The 18,733-nt window shown below is 36.4% G+C and overlaps 1 protein-coding gene across 6 annotated transcripts in view; it reads left to right on the top strand.

Annotated features, from left to right (window-relative positions):
* astn1 (astrotactin 1) overlaps positions 1 to 18,733 on the top strand; it is a 339,165-nt gene that overhangs the window by 100,939 nt on the left and 219,493 nt on the right. For all 6 annotated transcript variants that reach the window (XM_020710964.3, XM_011486592.4, XM_011486591.4 and 3 more), the window contains 3 exons: positions 1,413 to 1,497; positions 6,146 to 6,220; positions 11,368 to 11,505. In XM_020710964.3, coding sequence (XP_020566623.1) covers positions 1,413 to 1,497; positions 6,146 to 6,220; positions 11,368 to 11,505 — 298 coding nt within the window. The remainder of the gene's footprint in view (positions 1 to 1,412; positions 1,498 to 6,145; positions 6,221 to 11,367; positions 11,506 to 18,733) is intronic.

Below are 18,733 nucleotides of genomic sequence, written 5' to 3'. Positions count from 1 at the left end.
GGGCGGGGCGCAAATATTAAACCGCGAATGGGCGGGGGATTACTGTACTGTTATCAAAAAGTGTGATATCCTGGATTCTTTTTTTGAAGTGTACCCATGATAATCACTACAGTCTTCATCTTTTTAAGTAAGACGACTTGCAGAATTGGTGACTGCCAAATACTTTTTGCCCCTCTCCAACCCCTATTTGGAAGCTGAGAGATTCTTAACCTTACTATAATAGCAAGTAATGAGCTATAAAGGAAGAAATGGTGCAAGCAAATTGTACATCATTCACAAGAAGACTATTGAATGTGATATCTCCTAACCTGGCAGATAGTGACAGTTGACCTTTTCCATTAACAAGTGGGCATAAAGCCTCGGGCCTGTGCTCTTCACTTGTCTCCCATGAAGCATTAGGCGAACATGTTATACATGTTACCGCAGAGTAACCCTCTGAACCAAAGGTACAACCCCATCAATCATTTTGAGCAAAGTCAGGCCTGACATTTCTCCTGGGAGCTGACAGCAGAACAATGAGCTGATGCTAGTGTTTGTTAATAACAGGCTACACTTATCGGCACGAGGCAAACACAGGACCACGAGTGTTGCTTTTGTAATGCTGGTGAGGTTTTGGACCTTGGAGAGTTGAGTGTTCTTTGTATCTGCATGTACAATCTGACAATCCCACATGGAGTTCTAAATGAAGGGACAAACAGGTGTTTTCGTGACTGCATGCTTCGGTTTAAGCCAATGCTGCCGTCTATTTGGATTTGTCAATTTTTAGATATCTTTACTCATCGTAGCATAAGATACTTAAATTATGGTTGATCTTATTACTACTCTTTTTTGGCAGATTTTTCCATGAAGCTAGTAGTTTCTATACTTGAGAGGACTTTGCTTTAATACTACTATTTCAATGTTATCCTAAATAAAATCATATTCTGACTGCAATGCTACCATATAAACACATTTGTTTTAATACTTTCTCCAATGGAAGTTGATGCAGAAAAGCTGTATTATCATTAGAAAGGTGGGAAATAAAGACTGCATCTGAAGAAGCACAGAAGTATTTTCTGATGACTACCCATCGGCTGACACATTGTGCCAAATTATTACATCTTCCCTACTTTTCAGTTGTCCAAGTTGACAATCAGTGGTGGGTCATTTAGGATTTTTTCAGTAAGATTTAAGGAAAATACACCTTCTGCTGCAAAGCATGTGTATTAGGCTTTTGTGAGAAAACTCACAACTGTGTGGTTAAATATTTGAGTTTTTAGAGCTTTAAATAGTTTGGAAGTGTTTTATCTTTGTTGGCTTTTGGACATACAAAAACAGGGACAGAATGTCAGAAATTCTTCAGAAAAAAGTCCAAGAATGGTGCTCAAAGCAGAAGCAGTTTACCAACAATGAGTTGTCATTTCTGCTTGCAGGGGAATGCCTGTGTCTAGACGGTTACATGAAGGATCCAGTCCACAAGCATCTCTGCATCCGCAGTGAGTGGGGACCTAATCAAGGGTAAGTTATAACTACCTCATGATGTTGTGCAATAATTTATTGTGCCACAGCAGTGTCAAAATACATTTTTTTTTATTGTTGTTGAAATATGAAATCACAAATTAAAGGATTAGTTGGGATAATTCAAATTGGTAAACTCCTTGAAATCTAATTTCATATTTGTTCAGTGATCGCAATGGGTCATTAAATAAATATGTATCAGTTTTTCGCAAAGTTGTGCTTTACACAATAATTTTACAACGTAGAACATCAGAATGCTTTAGGTTTAATGGTCACTCAATGGCTTCACTCATTAAACATTTACCTCTGGCTCTAAAACCACTAATGTGTCTTCAACCAAGACTGACAACACATCTAACTTAAGAGCTTCATTTGCTATTAAAACTTTAGATTGGAAAAAAAACATAAAATAAATTAAAAAATTGGACATGTTTTACCAGATACTCATTTTGTTTTTCTAACTAGTATAATTTTTCTTTGAAAAATGTTTTTCATAATTTAAATTAACTTTTTTTCGCCACACAATAGTCATTTGGATTCAACTAAACTAAAAATAAAAAATCACCCAAAAAAGCAGCTGCTAGCCAATAGCTTTTTTGATCTGTGGTAAATATAAAAAGTTGATTTGAAGAGCACTTTATATTTCAAAACTGAATGAAAGTTGCTTTAATGGGATTGAGTCTGATGCCTAACTTGATTTCCTTGTGTAAAAAAAAATAAAGTGCAATTTGATTATGGTGATCTGAAGTTTTCTTTTGACTTGACTCGCCTCAAAAGGCCTTGACCTTTGACTTTAGTTACAATCATGGTTCAATTTACTTTCTAAAATAAAAGTTTTACCCTTCTTTATTAAAAAAGAAAAAAAAGAGTACAGCTTTTTAACTTAACTAAACTCCACATCGCAATGTAACTTAATAAAAAATGCTTTACCCTAGGTCAGATTGTAACGTTATTACAGTTACTGTTATTTTCTGTTTAACCTTCATTCACATTCAGTAAGCACTTTCTGAAAAATACTTGTTTTATCTCACTATGATTATGATGTGAAAAGTAGGATTTCACAAATATTTGACCTCAGTGCCTAAAGTCAAAAAAGAAACAGATGGCCTGAGGATTGCTATTTTTTTTGTTTTGTTTTATTATTTGCTATCTAGTTCTTATACCCAATATAAAATTCAATTAATAAAGCACTAACCTGAATGTTCTGGCCCGTTATTTTATCACAAAGACATTTTACATCGCTTGACTTTTAATTTTTTTAGAAATACTCAAAGGATTTGGTAGAAAACCTATATTTGATTATAATAATATGACATGTGGTTATGTTGTTTTTGCACTTAGCTGCAAGTGTTCCTTTGCTGGACAGGACGAAAAAAAGTGGTGATATTTAGTTTGGTCATATTCGTTAAAAAAATAATGATTTTGCTACGTAAAGTACGTAACTAGGGTTGTGCCGATGGACGATATCATCGTCCATCGTGATGGGTGACTGACATCCCGATGGAGAGACCACCATCGTGATGCCACGCCCCCGCCACGTTGCGCGTCGACACCATAAGCCGCGGTTACATGTACAAAATATCTTGATGGGATCAATGGTCGGATTAGAATCCAACCGTGTAGATGGGCCCAGAAAAATGTTTTCAGAATATAAAAACGTTCACTAAGGTCACACTTTCCGTCGGAATAAATCATTCGCACATGTGCAGTAGGGTTTGAAAACCGGAAGGATATAAATTCCGCCGAGCGGCTTTTTTTTTTTCAAACTTTATTGAATGTAATAATTCAATACAAAACAATGTTAAACAGCGCCGAGCGGCTATATACATTGACATGTCAGCTCGGTAAAATACGAGATGATCTTCTAAACATGCTTTTAATAATGTTACGGTTATTATGAAACACCTGTTCGCTCATCATTTGAATTTTAATCCGTGTGGTCAGTGCTTTTTCTGAACGAAGCCAGGATTAGCAGTATGCTAACACGGCTAACAACATTAGCTTTGGGTGGTGCTGCTTGCTGGCTGCACGTAAACATGTAAGAATAACATCAGCCTTTATTTAGTTGGGACACGACTGGAAACACAAATCCGCGTGATTGTTTGAATGTTTTCTAAGGACTGAGCGACATTTCTGCTTTGAAGCTCAAACCGCTGTGTGTGCTGACGATCCGAGCTGTGCTCAGACACACACTTTTAGACCCGGTTCTGAGTTCTGTAGCCCGTTCCCCTAGAGCTGCGGGACGGATCGCAGTCTTAAATCTCCCACACATAGCGCTCATGTAACAAAGCACCCCCCCCCTTCCCCTCAAACACAAAGCTGTAAGTCCGCGCTCCGCCGGTCCACTTCACTAGTAAAGTGCGGGAGTGGACCACTTCTTTTCTATTTTGTTTGTTACTTTTTTTGTTAAAGTCACTTCCCTCAGTTTATACTGGATCATCGCGGATTAGTCATTAGTTGGGAAATAAAATGAAAAAAGCAAAAAAACGAATAGCAGTTATATAAGAAGGAAAAATGTAGAAATACCCCCCCCCCCCCCCCCCCCCCACGATGTCATCGTCCATCCCGATGGTTGACAGCAAACATCGTCAACGGCCAATTTAAGGGACATCGCCCAACCCTATACGTAACGTACGTATGTTTGGCTTTTTTGCTGAAATTTTCACATTGTGTCACCTCTACGTGTTCTACTCCACCAAATACAAACTATTTTTTGACAAAAGATAATTCATAATTGCTTTATGTAAATGTCATTATCCCCTCCAACATAGCTTTGATATTACACTCCTTGAACAATAGCAATCCTCGTAAACCTGAAAATTTTAACTGATTTTAGTTTTCAAAAGCATTAAGATCAAGTTTCTTTGGATAGATAGCATCAAGTACTTAGAGAGCATAAAAAGAATAATAGATAGTATAATAGCTAATGGAAATCATTTATTTTATTGAGGGAGCTATGCTTTATTTCAAAAGTCAGCTTGTGCACTTGGTCAGAAGCCATGTTGTAAAGTCTTGAAAATGGCCAAGCTCTTTTTCATAAAGTACATGTTATGAAAGGAAAATGTGCCCTGAATGTTCATGTTGCTTATGCTCTATCGTCTCTTAGAACTGAAAGTTATAAATATTGCACAATTCTCTCTTTACTATTTTCCCAAATGTAACAATCACAGCAGCCTTTTGTACCTTGAAAAGTCATGGTAAAGGCCTTCACTGTTTAATCAAAACTGGCACGAAGGCTTTTTGACCAAATGTCACTTTGGGATAAGTTGCGGATTGAAGTGGTTGAAAAAGCTCAAGCCAGCTCAGTCAGGCATTTTCAAACCTCATGCACCACAAATGCACGAAGTGTGGAAGGGCTGCTATAGCAACACAAAAAGAAAAAGTAACACTGTTGATAAAGGAAAACCCTTCAGGATAGAAGTGACAATCCTGGGTTAACGCCACCGACAGTAGATGAGAACTTGACTGAGTGAGGTTGACATCCCCCATAGAAAATGAGTTACGTCCGGCTCCAAATGGAGTCAATTCCATCGCCAATTTTTTGCAATATGGACAACAACGTGTTGGAACCACACGTCTTCAATAAATAGTGGTCTGGATCAGTCTGAGGAACTGTTTCTATTTGGGGGTGAACTGGTTCGAAAAAGTTCCAAAAAGTTTTAACATTTCTTAAACTAACAGACCTAAAATAAGGTCTTATGGGGCATTAAATTGAATAAAGCTCTAATGGAATTAGCCCTTTTTTATTCTATCAATTCAAGTGTAAAAGACAAGCACTATCAGCTTAGTGGAACCACTAACAGCACATTAAGTAAGCTAAATCCAATCAGAGAAATGGACGATTGAAAAATCAGTACCTTTGTTAAAGATAGGCTTTCAGCATCTAATGGTGTATTTCCATGCGTTTTCAAACACACACCTTTGTATGTAGTGTTTTTCCTGACCCACTCTGTTGCTGTATACCAGAGGGAACATCCTCGAATGACCTAAAAGTTTAATGACTTCAATGCACGGCGTGAATGTGTCTCTCCTCTTCTGGATGTTCTTTGTGCTTACAGTAGAGCCGCAGTTATTTAGACTGACATCGGGCCCCTGTCACTTCTCCTCTTTACACTTTCACTCTGCAGACTGTTTAGTCCCACAGCTGCCACTTTCCATTAATCTCTATCATTCTCCCGCTTACTTGTGCCGCTTTTCACCGAAATCGTTCCCTGATGTTTTTCTTGCTCCTCCTTTTGTCCCCCTCACCAAGCGTCGGCACGTCTCATCAGTATCTGTTATTCAGACTTTTTCCGCATCTCTTTTTCTTTCCACTCGGGCTCATCCTGTTATCCTCTCTTATCCCCGCCTCCGCAAAATATGAGATGTGAGCCAAAGTCAAATTGGATGTCAAGTGGAGCAAAACACATTTTTCAATCAGCATGTTTAGACACAGCACACATTGTAATGTTTCTTGTGATTTGTGAAGCTTTGAAAGAAAGACAAAGGTAGATTTTGAGACATGCTTTTTGGTTTCGGATTGTTTTGTTTAGGAGGATGGGTGCTCTAAAAAATTGAACACTTCTCTGGCTTTGATTCTAATGCTCAGTTTTATTCTCTCCTCTTTTTTTGTCTTCTACTCTGATCTCTTGTTTTTTTTTCATGCAAGGCCTTGGCCTTACACCATCTTCCAACGTGGTTTTGATCTTGTAATGGGAGAGCAACCGTCTGATCGCATTTTCAGGTAAGGAAAACTTCATAAAACTTCATTTCATTCAAGTATAATGCTTTTTTTCCCCAACCCCGCAGTCAAACGACTTGTTAGAACTGCAATAAACACCTTTGATTGTCTTTATTTTTAGAGGAATGTGAGCCAGCATTCAATATGTGGAATTATTTATGCAGATGATTAACTCTTTTACTTCCAAAAATGTAAGAAGACACACTGGGTTTTCATTTTTCTAAGATAATGAGGTTCTCTTTGGGCTTTTAGGCCTAGAGGAAGACCAAAGTGAATGTTTGTGGTTGTAGTGAAGGAGGTCATAAGGTTGGTTGGTGTGAGTAAGGATATGATTAGATGGAGGCAGATAACTTGCTGTGGTGAAACCTCAAAAGTAGAATTTAATAGGACACGTACAGGATTTCGCCTTTTTTAATTCCACCTATGAGATATTTTTTCAAAAATTAGCTCAAACAAGGTCTTTTTCCACAAAGATTCCACACTTTTAAAGTAGATTGATGCAAAAATAAAAAACCTTAAATCTTTAAAGACCCACTGTGATAGAAATTGTGTTTTTGGTGTTTATAACATATTCCTCAGGCATTTTGTCTTTTACATGATGGAGGACATGTATAAAGAAAATCTCTTGGTGTTTCTTCATTCAAATTGATGTGAATCAGGAACAGATGAAAAAAATGCAAGTAGGCGTGGCGTAGAACCTACAACAGCATGCTGTTTCACTCCATTCTGATGCATGCCCTTGTAGACGAATAGATCCATCTACATTTGTTGTATGGGAAGTATTAGGTTGGGGTTGTGAGAGCCTGTAAGCTAGCAGGAGTGTGTGTAAACAAATGGATGATGGGAGGTTGTGCAGAGCTTACTCAACACCAAAGGTTCTGCCCACAATTCAGAGGTAAATTTCTTATAAACTACTGTCTCTCTGCAGAAACTATGTTCTAGAAAACAACACAGGTTTCTGGATTTTGGCTAAAAAAGGCAAAATCATAAATGAACGCTTTTACAATAGATCAAATTATGATTGGAGTGGGACCATAAAAAAATTCTGTTTAAACATGAAATATAACAATAATTTTTAATATTAGAATTCATTGATGCTCTTCTCTTTTTCTTTCATTTTACTTCTAAAAGGTAAAATTAATCTCTAAAATCAAAACATTTAAAGATTTGTCAATGTGACCCGTACTTATTCCATTCACAACACCTCAAAAAAAGTCTGAATGGAGCCCTTGACCTACTCATTTTAAACCCTTCATGCCTGAATTTATATCCAATGATAAAAAAAAATATATACTCTTAATTATTATTTTTTCTGTTCAAGGTAAGGCAAAATTAACTGGAGCCCTGGATTTAAGTGTATCTTATGAAATTAGTGACATATGGTGAGAAAGCCTACTAACTTTCTAAATTTTCCTATTGAAGATCATACTTATTCCATCAGTTTGTGCTAAATATTGGTAATAGAAGGTGCCTGTAAGATGTGAATTTACCCTTCATTCTAACCTCAGTTTAACCTACGGTTAGATTGATTAATGACAATCTTAGATTTAGTGAAAAGAAAGGCTACTACTTTTAGTATAGTCAAGGAAACGGTTTCTCAAGATTTATTTTTTTTAAAGCAAAGCATGGGGATGTCTATAATTTATTCATGTTGATCTATTCTTTGTTAGAAAACAAGCTGTAAAACTGCAAAGATTTGCTTGTAGTTTGTTAGTATGAATTTTATTCTCCATCAAATAGAGATTTAAATATAAAATAGTGCTTAGATATTGCAAAGAAAATCCCCTGACTGGCTCAGAAGAACGACAACAGAATGTTGTTGTTTTTTTCAATTAAGATCCGTGGTACACAACAGTCTCTTTTTATCAATCTTTCTTCCCGCCCATTATCACCAACATGCTCAGCCAATAAGATGAAGCAGAATGCAGTTGGTGACATGACATAAGGAGTCTCTTGAATTCTTCTCCATATGCCTAAGCTCTGTCACTTTTCTGTTCACAGGGATTTATCGAGCTTTCCCATACCCCTGGTAAAAGCGCAATATCAAAAATTAATATCACTGGTTTTAATTGTTTGCTAAAGATGTCCTGGTTCGATCTTAGGTCAGTGAATTGGATCGAATCAGATCAATTAAAAATAAACCAGTATCGACTAGGAATTGTGTCGTCAAGCCACAAATAATGATATGAATCAAATTCAAGTAAACCGTTACTCCCCTACAAACTGCAGTAAATGTGCTACTGTGAGCATTTTGGATTACTCTGAATTTAGTCCACAGATCAGACTTTGGGGAGCAGACAGGAGGCTGCATTTTGATCTCCAAAGAAAACTGTATCCTCTGGTACTAAAGGAGAAGCCTTTTCTCTGCACAGCTGAAGGTTTCTAAGATGCAAGATCTTTCTCAGATATCTGTCCAAGTATTTCCATCTGTACTCAACTTCAGAGGACACCCTTCTGCTAAATAAGACAAATGCACAACAAACAACACAGCCAACCTTTTGTTTGCTTAAGCAGATAGTGTCATGCGAAACACAGGTGGTTGCATGTAAAATTTAGGAGCGGCTTGGCGTTCACACAATAACCGCCACAGAGGCTTCCTCTGAGGACCCGGGAAATGTTTTTCTCTGAGAAGTCGGTCTCTCGTGGGACGCCTCGTTGTGTTTTCTACCCATATTTCTCCTATGAACCAAATAAGTCATCTGGCTGGATTCAAGTCTCCAGTTGTCGATTACAAAAAAACCCTTGTTAAATGGATGCTAATGTGTCTTGTGGTCACCAATGTACGTCACACAGCATCACTGGGATTATCATCACTGCTGTTAAACATGCTCCCACAAGACCTGCTGAAGGGAGCTGCAGCAACAGTTTCCCAAGGATTGACAGAAAAAAATGTACTATTTAATGGTATTTCCATTTATTAGCAACTTGCTGGAACCCTGAGTTTTTTAAGTGAAGAGGAGCGGCAATGAGTATTTTGACTTTGACACAAAAGCTCTAATTAGCTTGATGTATCCGAATGTTTAATATCTGCCGTGGTTTAATCACCTATTTCTCAAAGTGTCTGTAAGTGCATGAACCCTGCTCAAAATTCACTGCCCTTTCATATGCTAAGTTCATTAACTGGTAATGGAACAAGTGAAAATGAAGAAATATGTTTAGTCTCCAATAAAAGTGGTCGTTAACGAAATACTCAACGATTTCCTCTCTTTTTTTGCTTTATTCCAAGTCAAATATGTATTATTCATCAGTGCTAATAATGCGTTTGATGCTAATCAGCATGCACTGCCTCACTTACAGCTTGAAGAATTATATTTCATCTTCAGAGCGTTTAAAGATTAATGCTACTCATTGTATTGCAAATATAAAGTGCTTAAAAGCCTTTGTTCCAGACATCTGCTGTTTACAGTTTCATCGCCATGCTCAGTCTCCAAGGAATCTCTCACCAGCCATTTTTGTTTTTATTTTTAATCCAATTCTACTCATTTGGTGTCTATTACTTCCGTTAACACACGCCTCTTTGGCCAGGAAAACAACACAATATTAAACAAAAGTTTAAAAAAATCTTTAATTCCCTGTGCAGTGAAAGATTTATTTTCCTTTGGGTTAGAGTGCATATCTCTAGAACCTCAAATCAAACCTTTGTAAAAGAGTCAACTGACAATAATTTGACTTCATTTTTTAACTTTAAACATTGGTAAAAAGATGGATCTCTAAATTTAGCAAAATATGAAATATAAAGAAAAGCCTTGAAGATCCACTCCAATGAACTTTTGAGCGATTTTAACCCTTATGCTATCCTAGGCACTTTAACGTTAGGAGTTGGGTCATCTAGACCCACTAGACAGTGCTCTGAACCTTTTTTCTTCAATGATTTGTGATCTTCACTGGTGTCCGTGGATTACATGAAATCTTTCCACCTTTATCCACCTTTGTCATGGTAGGGAGAACACGTCAAAGTAAGGTTGGGGTCATCTAAGATAGAAAACGTTTTAATTAGGATTATGCCATTTTTAGTCTAAATAAAAAATGTTGTCTTCTAGTTTCTGCAGAGTGGCACAACCCCAACTTAACATTACCGGTGCAAAAAAACTAAAGTGCAATATAGGAGCTATCCAGACGTACAGTTTTGAGCAGGTGCTAGTTCGGACAAGAAAAACGTAGACGAACATGGTTCCAGTCGTCTACAAGTGGATGCATCAAAATAGACCGTAGCAGAGAGCTTGTGGCCCACCCAGTGTATTTTCTGTGTCACAAATATGCTCTGCACTTTTCCTGACAATAATCCTCAATACTCAAAAATGCAGTTTAGGCATAATTTTCTTCATTCATGTCTTTCATCATGAGAAAAATACCACGAGAATATGGTGGACATGGTAAAAACACCAATGGTCATTTTCAACATGGTGGAAGACATATATAAAATGATTGAGGATTAAACCTGCATTTCTACATATGTCTTTTTTCAAATTGATACAGATCAGGAGCGGATGAAAAAAAATTGTACGGCCTGCAAGCAATATTGCCCGCCATGTTTTTTGTGGAACACTAATGTCAGCTTGGGGCGCAGGAGCGTGCAGATAGGGTTCTCATGGATGGGGAGGGGAAAGGGGTGGGGTTGCTCTGCACCAACTGACCGGCCCACAACCCAGAGGTGAATTTCTAATGAACAGAAAATATGTCTTAATAAAAACTACATACTCAAAGTTAAAGGACCACTGGGAAGGGAACACTTTTAAAATAGAAAAAAAATGTATACTTAAAAACACCAAAAACACGATATATATATATTTTTTGGAATGGGCATATAACCTAGTTGGAATCTTGACACTTTTTTAAATCATTAAACATTTCATCTTATTAATGCTCCAAATACTCCTTATAAATATTTAACTACATACAAATCTAAAACAAAATGAAGCACTGGCTGTAATATAGATATATATATATATTTTTTTTGAAAGATGCAACATCCGGTTCATACTTCTTTGGGATTATGCCTCAAAAAATTGTTTGGCCATTACAAGAGAAAGAAATGTTTTTTTATTTCATCTGTTGTTACGTTTAATCTATATTCCATCTAAGGGTGGCTGTTGTTAACTTGCCATCTCTTTTCCCTTCCCCAACCATGACATTTCCTCATCTCCCTGCAGATTCACGTACACTCTCGGGGAAGGAATGTGGCTCCCATTGAGTAAAAGCTTTGTCATCCCCCCAGCTGAGCTCGCCATCAACCCATCAGCCAAATGCAAAACGGATATGACAGTGATGGAGGACGCGGTAGATGTAAGGTGAGAGACATGTGATGGTGACACCTCTCATGGTTTGTAGACATGTAACAAGAGGCTGCAATTATAGAGATAAAGCACCAGATAAGGCACAAAATGAAAATGCTCAAAGCTGCAGCTGGGCCATAGCTGAATTTTATATGATGGAATGGAAATAATTTTTTGAAGAGAGACACTTTTTAATCAATTTCCCTTCAGAATGATCTTCTATTTTTAAGCTTCATTTGTTTTTGCCTTTTATTTACTATTGTTGCAGACTATTTTCTCTAAAGTCCATTGATATTTGATGGAAAGTAGATGGAGCGTTCTTTGCGGTGAAGAATGTGAGAAAATTAAGACTTAAAGTTTAAAGTAAAACGGTAATTAGAAACAAACAGATCAGGCAAATTAGCAGAAGGCCAGAAGCACATCAAAAAACTGAGAGTCGGAACAACAAGCTGATAAAAAAAAGCCTTTTTATGTTCTTTTGCATTTGGGTTTTATTTGAGTTTGAGTTGCTCACCCAAAACAAGGCCACATTATTAAAATTATGATTTTAAAAGCTAATTTTATTACTAGTATTATTATAATTTAACTTGGTTTTAACATATCTGCTGGGAAGCATTTCGCTTTTGATGAGCAATTATGTATCTAACAGACAACACAATCTTTGGAATTAATTCATGTTTACTTACAGTTGGAAATCTTATTTGAAATATTTCACAATACGATTGTTCATTTTAGGATTTTATTTCGATGGTTAAAAAAAAAAAACAGTTTCGCAAGAAGCTCCGTCTTCCTGAAACCCCTCGAACTGCATGAAAACAAATCTAATGCAATAAATAAAAATGGTATTTTTCAGACATTTAGTCGTTCCGGAGTATAAGGTGCAGATTCCAAAAAAGATACAAAATAAAGAATTAAAATACGGGAATTAGAACGGAATTTCTGCACCCTTCACTACTGGCACACATTGATGCTTATTTAGCTTCATGGAATACTGAAGGAATCTAGTATATCAGTGCAACATACTTACAATTATTCAGATAACCACAGCATAAAAAAACATTCTAGCAGGTCAGCTAAACTCTTTATATCATTTCAATTCACTAAATCTGTTAAATTCTTCATCTTCTGTGTCAGTTTGGAACAACTCCACCAAGCCCAGCATAAGACTGAGCGACTCTTCGAATTCTGATACACACACTCACAGTGCCCTCTTGTGGTTGTTGTTTTTTCTTTTAAATCGCATATAAGTTGCACCTGAATATAAGACGCACCCCCGGCCCACCAGTATACAAAAAAAACGTAACAGAACCTACAGAATGAGTTTACTTAGCAAACAATCAGTCATTCATTCATTTATAAACTAGCTTTGGTTGTTTTGTGCAAAGAAAGGTCCTCCTAGAATTTAAAAGCAATGGATTTAAATTGAATTTATAGACTTTTCACAATACAGTATATCCCCTCCCCCCTTGTTATAAAGAAGAAGTACCCGTAGACTAGTAACAGCTGGTACTCAGTAATTATATTTGTCAGAATACCCATTCTTCCTCTGCTACCTGTTTTTAACTTGTTCTCGCGAATCAAATTTTTAGGATATATTTATTATCGCAACTTGGGAGTTCAGCTCGTGCTGGTTTGCGGCGCCTTCCGTCCATGAAACCAGGGTTCGACTCCGGGCTGCTCCCTGTTCCCTTCTCTACTTCTGTGCCGGTCCCAAGCCCGGTTGCTTTGAGAGGGTTGCGTCACGAAGGGCATCCGGCGTGAAACTTTGCCAAGTTTACCATGCGACTCATTCGCTGTGGCGACCCCTGATGGGAAAAGCCGTAAGATAAACAACAACATTTATTATCGCAACTTATAAACTGACCAATTAGATGCTTTAATAAAAGTAGGTGGTCTTACATCAAACATTAGAAACGTTTGATCCCGAGCCCAGATTTAAGTGGTAGGGGTTTGGGGTTCCAACAAGCTCACTCCTGATTGACAAGAGTAGTTGCCTTAGAAGTCATGACTCAGCCTGACTTGGACCAATCACTTCTTACTGATGCCGTCTGAAGTAAATCAAGTAGGCTGAAACCAATCACTACAGTCTGGTAATGTGAGCAGCATTTCACACTTATATAACCTGCATGTTTGATTTACTTGAATGAAGGTGGCTATTAATTCGATGGTCCCTCTACCAGAGATGGTTCCATGGGTCATACTTCAGAACCACACAAAAAGACTTGAAACTTGAATTAACCTTTTTTTTTTTTTTACTTTAAAATAAAGATGTCAGATCGAGCTAACAATTTCTGTTTTCTGTTTTTTTCGTGTTTTTGTGTTACGTTATGGTGCAGAAACAGCATATGCACCTTTTTGTGCCCCAACATAGTCATTTTGACAAAAACAAGCAAAGGCTTCACTGTCACGTACAACCCATTCAACATCTAGTAGTTTGTGTTTTTATTTTTTTGAAACCACAGAAAAAGAGTGATGCATCAAAAGAGGCACCTTGGAAAAAATCAGACTTTTTTTCGATGTGGGCCCCCCAATGGATGTTCACAATTCAGGTGCAGTCCAGGAACAGCTGTGTTTCATTTTCACTTTGAAACAATGTGCCAGAGGAATCAAATGACAAGTAGAGAGTGATGCTTTGGAATGTGGTGGTGGTGCTAAAAGAAATACTCACATGTTTACAAGTTATATTATTTTATATTCTGGTGAATTTAAAAAAAAAAACATTCTGATGTCCAAAAGTGACAAATAAACAACTATTTGTGCTCCAAAATACCTTGAAGGATTTCAAAATAAAATAGTCCTTTTTATTAAATAAAACCCCTTTAAGTTAAATGTGCTACTTCATTGGCATTATTAGATGAGAAATAATTAACGTTTTGCTCTTCAAAAAAAAAAAATCTGTAAACTTTATTTTCATAGTTACATGTACTTTTAATTTGGAAAAATAAATGTAAGTTTTTACAAATTAAAATAAAAACATTTGCCCCTGAAAGTTTTCATTTATGAGTTTCAGTACTACATTATGTTTTTATTTTTTTATATTTCAAAAATAAATAAATAAATAAAACAACATTTCTAACAAGGTTGGATCCTGAAGGAGTTTGTTTGAAACAATGGTCTCAATGACTGATGTGTAAACCTTAAAAATATTACATTTTTGCTGCATTTTGCCACAGCCGTAAATGTTTTCTGAAAAATACACGCTCCAGGAAAAGTAATCTATATTTGTTTTGGGAGCTTTTAGAGTTTTAAAATTGTTTATTCGATTAGCCTCTGGTCATTTTCGGGGTTCCTTCATTCGTGTGCACAGATTGAACAAACCGATCAATACAACATATTGATTTTTGTGACATGAACGGAAGGGTCTTTAAGGTTAGCCGGGTTATTTATACTATGCAACTTTGCAAGGCATATGGATAGCATCAATGAACACCACTGTATTTTTTTTTTTCCTTTTTTCTTTTTTTAGGCTGATGCAATACAAATGTGATAAACATGATCTTGGGACTTTGTGCTTGAAGCTGTGGACTGACTTTAATTGACAGTTTGTGAATTGCACCGCCTGAACTCATGAACATCCCTCGAAGCTCCCTATAGTCTGTCATACCAACGTTGGATGTGAACAGAAGTGAGTGGAATGTCTGACAAATAAAAGACAAAACAATGACCCGTTTTGAACTTTTGACGGAGCGCTTCGTATTAGGAGTTCCTCCGTTGAGAGATGAGAACGAGTGCCTGAAGAGCTTGAATCCCACTGAGGGAAGGTCATAACTCTTGTTTGATCTATCTATCTATCTATCTATCTATCTATCTATCTATCTATCTATCTATCTATCTATCTATCTATCTATCTATCTATCTATCTATCTATCTATCTATCTATCTATCTATCTATCTATCTATCTATCTATCTATCTATCTATCTATCTATCTATCTATCTATCTATCTATCTATCTATACATCTATCTATCTATCTATCTATCTATACATCTATACATCTATACATCTATCTATACATCTATACATCTATACATCTATACATCTATACATCTATCTATACATCTATACATCTATCTATACATCTATACATCTATACATCTATCTATACATCTATACATCTATACATCTATCTATACATCTATACATCTATCTATACATCTATACATCTATCTATCTATCTATGTATATGTGTGTTGCTCACTGAGTTATTTTCAGATGGAATTATTTCTCTTTAAACTTTTTTACTTACGTCATGATGCTGCAAGATATTCAGAGTGACTGTTATTCATCAGCCTTTCTCTGAGCGGGCATCACACAGAAATCCAAACGTGTAAAAAGGCTTCACGATCCAATCAGACTGCCGTGTGCATGTTGATGGCGGTGCATCCGTTTGACTTTAATGACTTTTGAGTAAGAGATGCATGCACATTTGAGGCTCCAGCTGATCCTCATACTTATAAAAGCAGCAGTTTGGGCCACAGATACTACAAACCTCTGACTCTCAGTGCAGTAATAGTTTTTGTATTTTTAGCCTATGTAAAAAAGAGAAACCACAAGGCAACATTCTTTCTGATGCTTTAAATATAAACACTTTAAGTGTGTCTGAAATATTTTCGATTGCATTCTACCTTTTGTTTCTTTTCAAATTTGCACGAAGGGGACAAGTGAATATCAAATTTATGTGTAGTCATGAGTGTTGGACAAAAAGATCAGAAATGTAAAAAAATATATATTTATATTTATATTATATTATAAGTTTTAAACTGTTCAATTAAAATATATTATAGAAGTTTAATGTTGAAAATACTGATGACAATGTGTTTTTTGCAAGATTTCCATGTACAAACTGTGTGTTTTAAACTAGTTTGTCTCTCAAAGATAACACTAAAATTGTAAAGATTATGTGCAATAACTTGCAAACTTGCAACTTGGCAAACTTGCTAAAAATTAAGTAGCCCTGATGGGAGAAGAAAAAAATAAAAAGATTACAAACTTTCCTATGTATTTTGCCGTTACGGTGCTTTCCCGTTAGATCCCAGTTCACTTTTTGCCTTCTCGCTGTTTCCTTGATTTTTTTCAGTGGAATTTCGCATGCATTTGCTTTTTTTTTACACACACACTTGATTGGCCGCTGTATCCCCTGCAGCAAATGAGGGAACACTGTGTATCTAATATTTTGATGGATTTTTGGAATGAAATGTCAGAACATTATTAAAACTTTCAAATTGTTACAATATAATGAAAACAATTTTAGTGTTTTGGTGTTTCTTTTTATTTTACTGCAGTAAGGTTCATCCTTTTACACATTACAGTTACATGAATCTTTTTATTTTTTAAACCCTATTTATGAAATTGACTCCTCCCTGTCTCTGTATTTATTGCAGTGTCAGTTTTTTTTCTCTTTTGGTTTTTCCATTTGGCAGCTCTCACAATCTTAAAATGTTGTGTAAACATCTAATTTCCCTCTGATATATGATCCTATGAACATTCTCCTCAGTTTTCCCCCCGGGGCCATGAGAAAACAGTGTTCCCACTTTCTGGATGTATGTTGAGTTCCCCGTGAGTCGAGCTGCCTTCCCTTCTCGTCACTTTTGGTAGCTTTGTTTTCTGGTAATAATTCAGTATATCGAGAAGAAAGACTAACTCTGATGTTTTAGGGTATTTTTAACATGTGCTTGTGGCATTTTTTCTGATGATGGAGGGAAATTATTGATCCACATTGCATTTCTGAGTATTTCTTTACTCAAATTTTTGTGAATCGGGAGGAGATGAAAACATGCCATTTGAACAAGATTCTATTTGTTACATAGAAAACACGCTGAGTGGGACACAAGCTCCCTGCTGCCATGGATGACTAGATCCATGTACGTCTTAGTTTTCCTCGTCTGAGCTGATATCTGGCTCAAAACGCCACGGCTGAATAGCTCCCCAATATTGCGCACTACTTTAGGGGGGCATGAGGGGCTGTAACCTACCAGAAAAGCGTGTAAACAGAGAGCTCTCAACAACAGGAAAGGGAGGGAGGCACCCCACCTGCAACTCTGAGGTTAACCCCGGCCACTCTGCTGAAATTATGCCCTAAAAAAACGACACCGGTTTTTGGATTCTGGTTAAAAACGGCATAATCATAATTACAATTTGGAGAGCTTTTACAATAGATCAGATGATCAGAGTGGGTCTCTAATCAGCTAAAAGAGGAGTCATGCAGGGTTTTAAGGATTTTGTTGTACCATATTTTAAAATTTGATGCAATTCAAAGACTTCAATTGCTGCTATATAGATATATACACTTTTTCCTGCTGATTTCTTGAACACTAGTAGCAAAATATCTTATACATTTATAGAAATATTAACTTTTGTTGATTTTCCTTTGTTTGTCTAACTGCTAGGTCTTTTTAACAGGTAAAATAAAGTTGTGCTACAACCTAAGTTTTTTATTTTGAATAGCAATGTTTCTGTAAATATTATAAAAAATACAGTTCTTATTATTTGTGTTCAACAGCTTTGTCTTGTGTATTTTGGTATTTAATAAAGAACTTAACAACACTTGTTCTTCTTTTGGTTAATGACACTTTGGATTTAATTACACTGTCTCAGTGATTTAATATTCACACTTGCTTTACATTTCATCATTTGCTGATACTCATTTTTTAATAGTTCCCTTCAGAATAAACGGCTACAAAACAATACCGAATTATTTAAGAAAAACTGGTTTAAAGGATAACATCAAGTCTTTTTATAAAAGGGAAGGGGAAAAAAACTTTTTTGCGGCTTCATTTTCTTTTGTGATTCTGACAAAGAGGCCATGTTTCAGGGCCGAGTTTGCAGCAATGTCATTGTATCCCCTCTAGCTTATAAGACCCAGTAATTCCTTGACAATAATGGGGTTTAGACTTGTGCAGAAAATACATTTTTCCTTTGACACCAATTTAATGTATTTATAGTACCGTCTCTCTGTATGATGATCACTTAGTGAGATTTCAAGAGGTGTAGAGATGAAGACAAATAAATAAATAAATAAGCAGATGCCGGGCGAAGCGACTGCTCACTGCAAGACTCGAGTGACGAACTTCTGCATTTTATCTCAAAAGTTTACTTCTTAATTGCGCAAAGTGGTTTCGCCTTGAATCGTAGCTTTATTGGTGATGATTACACCTAAAGAATTCAAACACGCAGGCTGAGCTAATTTATAAAAATGTCATTTTAACAAAACAGCCCTCTGAAAGCGAGGTGACTCATCTTCCA

Source organism: Oryzias latipes, chromosome 17 (assembly GCF_053564925.1).
Source record: "Oryzias latipes strain Hd-rR chromosome 17, Olatipes_Hd-rR_3.1".
Classification (NCBI taxonomy): Eukaryota; Metazoa; Chordata; class Actinopteri; order Beloniformes; family Adrianichthyidae; genus Oryzias; species Oryzias latipes.
The sequence above is the reverse complement of the archived record's forward strand: the minus strand, read 5'-3'. Positions and strand labels throughout refer to the sequence as shown.